Source organism: Myotis brandtii, unplaced genomic scaffold (assembly GCF_000412655.1).
Source record: "Myotis brandtii unplaced genomic scaffold, ASM41265v1 scaffold929, whole genome shotgun sequence".
In the NCBI taxonomy this organism is placed as follows: Eukaryota; Metazoa; Chordata; class Mammalia; order Chiroptera; family Vespertilionidae; genus Myotis; species Myotis brandtii.
In genome coordinates, this window is record NW_005371832.1 from 1,600,397 (window position 1) to 1,606,589 (window position 6,193).

The 6,193-nt window shown below is 57.2% G+C and overlaps 1 protein-coding gene across 2 annotated transcripts; it reads left to right on the top strand.

Annotated features, from left to right (window-relative positions):
* Window positions 1-1,298: 1,298 nt before the first annotated feature.
* TREML1 (triggering receptor expressed on myeloid cells-like 1) lies at window positions 1,299-5,860 on the top strand. Of its 2 annotated transcripts, XM_014532970.1 has the most exons (6): window positions 1,299-1,559; window positions 1,748-2,080; window positions 3,879-4,020; window positions 4,400-4,485; window positions 4,914-4,966; window positions 5,322-5,860. In XM_014532970.1, exons 1-6 carry the CDS (start codon window positions 1,517-1,519, stop codon window positions 5,628-5,630), a joined length of 966 nt encoding a protein of 321 aa, XP_014388456.1. In that variant the 5' UTR covers window positions 1,299-1,516; the 3' UTR covers window positions 5,631-5,860. The 2 variants fall into 2 exon arrangements, with proteins under 2 accessions (XP_014388456.1, XP_014388457.1); XM_014532971.1 differs by lacking the exon at window positions 4,914-4,966 and having other exon boundaries at window positions 5,322-5,446.
* Window positions 5,861-6,193: the final 333 nt, after the last annotated feature.

The window sequence follows — 6,193 nt, forward strand, 5'->3', positions numbered from 1 at the left end:
GGCCCCGCCCCCCCTCGCCCGCTCCCCAGTGAGGCGGCTCTACTGGTCCCATCTGTTTCCCTGGCCTCTGACTCGGGCAGGGAAACTTCCTCCTCATGTCCCCAGGCAGCACAGGACAGAACAGACTGGTGGAGCCCAAACTGAGCCTGGTTCCACCTCCCGGCCGCCCCTCCCCAGGCACCGAGCTGATGAGATGGCAGGGAGGCTGCCCGGCGGGTGGGCCTGGGGCAGGCCCGGGGCGGGGCGCAGGCGGACCTTTCCTAGCCATCGGACTCTCTGGGGGCACCCTGGGCTGAAGGGGGTCAGATACTTGGGTTTCAAACCTCAGCTTTGCCTCCTACTAAGAAACTTTAAGCACGTTCCTAACTCCCGAGGCTCAGGGTCCTCTTCTATTGAAAACAAAACAAGTACCCACCTGGTACAAAATAATATGGAGTGTAAACTGCCATTGAAAAATAAAATTTAAGCAAAACCAAACCACCCCACCTTCCCCAGGGAGGAGGAGAGGACGGAAGCAAACCTCGCTGGAGATGAGACGGTCTCTTGGCGTATTCGCTACTCACCCACCTGGACACTCTGGTCGGGCCCTCTCGCTCAGGAGGCCCCGGCCAGGCAGGAACGGGAACATCTTTACAAAGAACTGTCTCCCCAGCAGAGCGGATAGTGCATTCCTGAGACAAAAGTGTGATCGAATGAAGAACTGCTTGGAGAACAGGAAATCTGGTGAATGAAGAACACTAAAAAAGAAAACTTTAAAAGCCAGTAGTAGAAGGGATGGAAGAAAAAGATGAGGCTATCTTCCAGAAATCAGAATGAAATGGACCACAAGAGAAGGAAAATAAGAGAGAAAGGGTATGAAAATGAATGCATTAGGTTTCATATCCAACTAATTAAGGAGTTCCAGAAAAACACGGGGTGGGGGCGGGGAGAAAGAAAACGGGGGAGTAATTATCAAAGAAATAATGCACTTCCCAGAACTGAAGTCTTGGGGCCGCCTTGGAAAGGTCTCCCAGCGGACCCATCAAACAAGACAGGCCCCGCCCACATCAGGTGGGGCTTCCTGTCCTGAGGTGGGACCCCAGGAGAAGGACAGTCACCTGAGAGCTGGGGTGGGGACACTCACACAGAACTTAGGACCAGAAGGCCTGGGACCATGGGCAGGACACTCCCTCCGTCCCTCCCAGCTCTGCATCCTCAGAGTCTATGTTTGGAAGACCCCAAAGTCATCTTTCCTCCTTCCCTATTGCCCTCCAGCTGCCTTCATCCTCCTGCTTATTCCTTAGCTGGGCCCAGCCTGCCCTGCCCAGCCCTGCCTTTGGGGTGGGGTCTGTTCCTGAGCACTGAGCCAACCAGGGTTAGGAGGCTCCTTATCCCCACCCGTGGAGGCCCCACCAGTGTCTGTCTCCCACCCCATGGTCACTGAGAGCCCCATGTGACAGAGGCAGATGTTTCCTGCCCCAGGGGAGTGCTGTGTCAGTGCCCAGCAAGGCCCCAGCCAACATCTCCCAGCCCAGCGATGGGTCCCAACCTGCTCCTGCTGCTGCTCCTGGGACTAGCAGGTGAGGTTCAGAAGGTGCCGAATTCTGGGCCCCCTATACCCTGCTCCATGCCTAGAAATCATTGACATGATTGTGGCAACAATACCGTGTGTAGGGCCTGAAGGGGTCCCTGTGCCTTTAGGCCAGTGGGTGGGCTGGGAGGTTCCCCCAACACCTGTCTAACACCCCTACGTCCTTTCCTTCCCTAGGCCAGGGCTCCGCTGGCAGCCTCCCCGAGGAGCTGCAGGCGCGGGTGGGCAGCTCCATCCGCGTGCACTGTCACTACCGACCCCAGGATGGCAGGACTCGGAAGGTGTGGTGCCGGTTCTTGCCGGAGGGGTGCCAGCCCTTGGTGTCCTCAGCCGTGGACCGCAGAGCCCCAGGGCACAGCCGCACCTTCCTCACGGACATGGGGAGTGGCCTGCTGCAGGTGGAGATGATCTCCCTGAGGGAGGAGGATGCCGGGGAGTACGGCTGCGTGGTGGAGACGGCCACTGGGAACCAGACAGTGCACAGGGTGGCTCTGAAGGTCCTCCCGGCAGGTGAGTTGCCTATCCCAGGCAGGTGAGTTATCTAGCCCGCGTCGCCAACATCAGACCTGCCCTTCCCACTCCCACCTGCAGCCCCTGGGTCCTTGAGGGTGGTGGCCGCTGGGGGAGAGGACTTGGGAGGGGACATCCTTCTGACAGCTCTGCAGGGAGCGGAAACCAAACTGGGTGAGCATCTGAGATAAAACAGCCAGTGCAGCCCCTCCCCCTCCTGCACAGGCAGGTCCCCCAGGAAGGCGTGGCCTCTTCCGCGCCCAAGGCCTTGGCCTCCTGGGAGAATGAGGTCATTTTTTTTTGTAGAAATGTCTTAAAGTTTGAATTCAGGCATATCAACTTGAATTACTCTTTTATATCATCCAGGTTTTTGTAAATTCCTGTAATAATGGGTTTGATGGCCTGAAATATCTTACTTAATCCTCTCAGTCCTCACGGAGCACCCAGTCCCTGCTCACCCACAGGCGGGGTACGTGCAATGCCTCAACTACCCCAACCACCCAGTCCTAAAGTGTCCGCAGTATGTAAGCGAATATTCTCCACCCTAATTTCAGTAGGGAAAGCACTTTATTTTTATAGGTTTAACTCACAAAGCCTACAGCCATCTAACATCTAAGCATCAATTTAAAGAAAAATTTAAAGTGTTAGAAAATTTTCCCAGTAAGATGGGCTGTTGTGAAAAAGCTGTTCGGAGGGAAAAAACGGTCAGCCAGCAGCTGCTGGGGCAGAGGCTGCTGCTGACGTTCTCTCGCGGCTGCTGACAGTATTCGTCCCCAGGGCTGCCTTTTCCCAGGACTTTGTGCCAATCCCCAAACAACAACATGAAGACAGGCACTTTCCTTCTGCTTTCCCCGCCTGTTAATTAAGAAGGTGATGAAGGTGCCATGAGAATCCCTCCTCGCTGGAGTCCATAATCACCGTTTTCTGTTATAAATACACGCCTGTTCGTCCTCGTCACCTTTGTCCCCTCCTTCCCTGACACGCTGAGGTCTGGGAAGTCAAGGTGACAACTCCTCTGTTGGGACAAGACAGAGGCACCGGAAGAGGGGCAGGGAGGCGGGACCTGCAGTGGCAGGTGTGGCCCAACAGCCAAAGGTGGAGCCTGGTATCCAGGGAGGATGTGGGGCAGCTCAGACAAGGAGCTCCAGGGAGGCCCACCCATGGGGGCTTAGAAGGCACATGTGGCCAGAGTGGGCCTCAGCACCTCCATTTCCTGGTTTGGCCTGGGGTGGGGAGTAGACACGGTGAATCTCCTGAGAACGGGTGAGGCTCCCATCCCAGAGGCTCTAGAAGGACTGGCCAGGCTCCCAAGGCAGATCACCGGGCTCAGAGGAGCCAATGCTGCCTCCCTCCGTTGAGCACATTGTCACCAAACTGAGTCTCAGGGTCCAAGCAGGTCCCCCAGCAAGGTCAGTTGGCATGTATCACCTTAGGGCTGACCCTGGAGTTCCTCAGACCCTGAGGGTAGAGCTCGGAGGTGGCTCAGGGGCCTGCAGGGGCCACGAGGCGGCAGGGGTGTGGAGAGGCCTCGCAGCCTGTGCGGAGGAGCCCATGTAGAGCCATGCAGGGGAAGCGGGTGGGCGCTGGAGCAGAGGGGAGAGTGGCATATTCACAGTCAGGTGAAGCATAAGGAATGCCATCCCCTGGCGCCCAGAGTGCATGCCCCTAAGGAAGACCCCAGCCCCTTCTTTGTGTTCCTTTCTCCTCAGCTCTCCCCCAGCACTCACCACTCACCCCCACAGGACCATGAGCCCTACCCACAGCGGGTATGTGCTCATTAAATATTCCTTCTGCTCAGCTCCTGGCCTGGCAGAGGAAGAGGAGGAAGAGGAGGAAGAGGAGGAAGAGGAGTTCTACAAGGTTGCCAGTGAGACTGATGCCCCCTCCTCAGACCCCCTCAGCAGTGCCAGCCCTATGGAGCCCAGCCAGCATGAGAAGAGGTACAGACGGGACCCTGGGTGGCTGGGACAAGGGTGGAGGTGAGGTTACAGCTTGTTCAGAGCCCCAGAGGAAATCAAAGGGAACCCTATGTTTTTTTCCTTTCCTGGGGAACTTCTGATCAGGTAGGTAGACAGACAGACAGACCTCTTCGTTCAGTTCAACAGCGGTCCCTTCATCCCTCGGGGTCCACAGCCATCGTCCCTCGATAATGTCTCTAGTCTGCCCCGCCCGAGCCTGACCTCCTCACTCCATTCCAAACACCTCCTTCTCCCAGCCATGGCCCACCAAGAACTGCACCCCGAGCCCCTGCTCAGGAGTCCTGGCCCGCAGCTCCCAGCTAGTCAGGGCCCAGTTCACCTGTCCCTTCGTGTCCCTCAGCATCCCTTTCATCTGGGGCTCTGTGCTCCTGCTGAGCTTGCTGGTGGTGGCGGTGGCGCTGCTCGCAGTGGTGGCCAGAAGGAAAGGTAGGTGGTGGTCCATTCTTCTATCCCAGCATGGCCTCCCTGGGCCTGTCGGCCGGTCTTTAGACCAGCCCGGGAATCTAGGTCTGCCCCTACCATAGCTGAGGGGTGGAGGGAAGGCGTTCAGTGGGAGCAGGCCTGGGGGAAGACAGGAACTGGAAAGGGTCGGGGAGTGGGACTGGGGACAGGGGATTGGAAAGGTGGGGAAAGGGCTGTGGAGTTAGGGTGGGTGTCCAGGCAGGTTTGGCCGGGAGCTGTGGAAGCAGCAGATGGGCGGGGAGTCAGGGCAGGCCACATGGGGCTGTGGGTCCGAGGGGGAAAGGTTCAGTGGTGGGAGTGGGGAAGGTGAGCCTGAGGTTTCTGAGGGGGTAAGGGCTAGGCTTTGAGCCGGCACAGGAGGCGGACTGTGCTGCTGTCCTCTGTGTTACCAGGGAACAGGCGTGGCGTCCCTGGCCAATCCCACAGCAGCCGAGGTCCAGGCATGGTAAGAGGGAGGCCTCTGCCGCTCCCAGCCAATTTGCCCAGGCTCTCCGCCAGCCATGCTCCCTGAGAGGTGCCAGGTTGATGGGGTGGAGGGAGGACTGGGACCCAGTTGGGGTCCCAACCATTTTCCTAATGGTCCTTTGAAAATCCTTTGTCCTGCCAAGGAATAATATTGATGCATGGTCCCACCTTCCCAGACTTGGGGGAAAAAGTAGGACTTGGAAATCTTCAAGGCGTCCTCTTGCCCATTGACATACTCAGGATTCCAGAGAAGAGGCAGCCTGGTCCTGGGCTTTGCCCCAGGGGGCTGGGGCCGAGGAAGGCATGCTCTGCCTGATTTGCCTGCTTTTTCACAGGCGCTCTCCTCAGTGGTCCACACCGATGACTCTGGACTGGCTGTAGATGTGCCGTCGAACGTACCGTACGTCAGGCTCGACTCGCCACCTTCCTTTGACAGCACCACCTATAGCAACCTATCTCTTGAGCCCCCGTCAAAGAAACCCCCAGCCCCAGCCCCAGCCCCATCCTCATCGCCCCCTCTGCCTCCTAAGGTCCTGAGCTGCTCCAAGCCTGTGACGTATGCCACGGTCATCTTCCCTGGAGGGGAAGGGCCCTCCCGGGAGCCAGCGCAGGATCCTCCTCAGGGCCAGGCTCCGCCCAGCTGAGCTGCTCACCACACTGTGCTCACAGAGACCATCAGGGTTCTTTCTGTGCGTCCACCAGCCAGCCCGTGCCCTGCATCCTCAGTGTGTCAGAGTAACTAGGGACTTTAGGGTTCAATCTAATGTCTAGACTTCTGACCTGCAAAGTGATGACTGGTGTGACCCGGGTGTCTTGGGGGAGCCTCCCACGCTGGCACCTCTGCCATTACACCACTGGGCTAAATAAACTCTAAATGATGATCTATGCGCTCTTGGTGGTTGAGGGGAAAGGAAGAGCCTGAGTTTGACTATTTACTTGGCCTGTGAACTGAAAAGATTCGAGTTGGTGCTGCGTGATCTCCTGCCTGTCCTGCCAGGGGGCGGGGGCTTCATTCCCTGGTCTGGACATGGCAGTGCAGTTGAATTCAAGGGGCACAAAGAAGGCTTTCTCAAAAGCATGTCCTGCCTTCCTCATGATACCTGAAAGTATAGATTCATTTCCTTGCAGCTAGAAATCTTTTCTGTTCCTGCTGTACACCTTGCAAACAAATGACATCTTCTGTGTGACAATATATGAGAGGGTTGGG

Coding starts and splice junctions, on each gene's coding strand:
- TREML1 (XM_014532970.1), top strand. CDS start 1,517: ATGGGTCCCAACCTGCTCCTGCTGCTGCTCCTGGGACTAGCAG. Junction 2,081..3,878: donor TCTGAAGGTCCTCCCGGCAG/GTGAGTTGCCTA, acceptor CCTTCTGCTCAG/CTCCTGGCCTGGCAGAGGAA. Junction 4,967..5,321: donor GCAGCCGAGGTCCAGGCATG/GTAAGAGGGAGG, acceptor GCTTTTTCACAG/GCGCTCTCCTCAGTGGTCCA.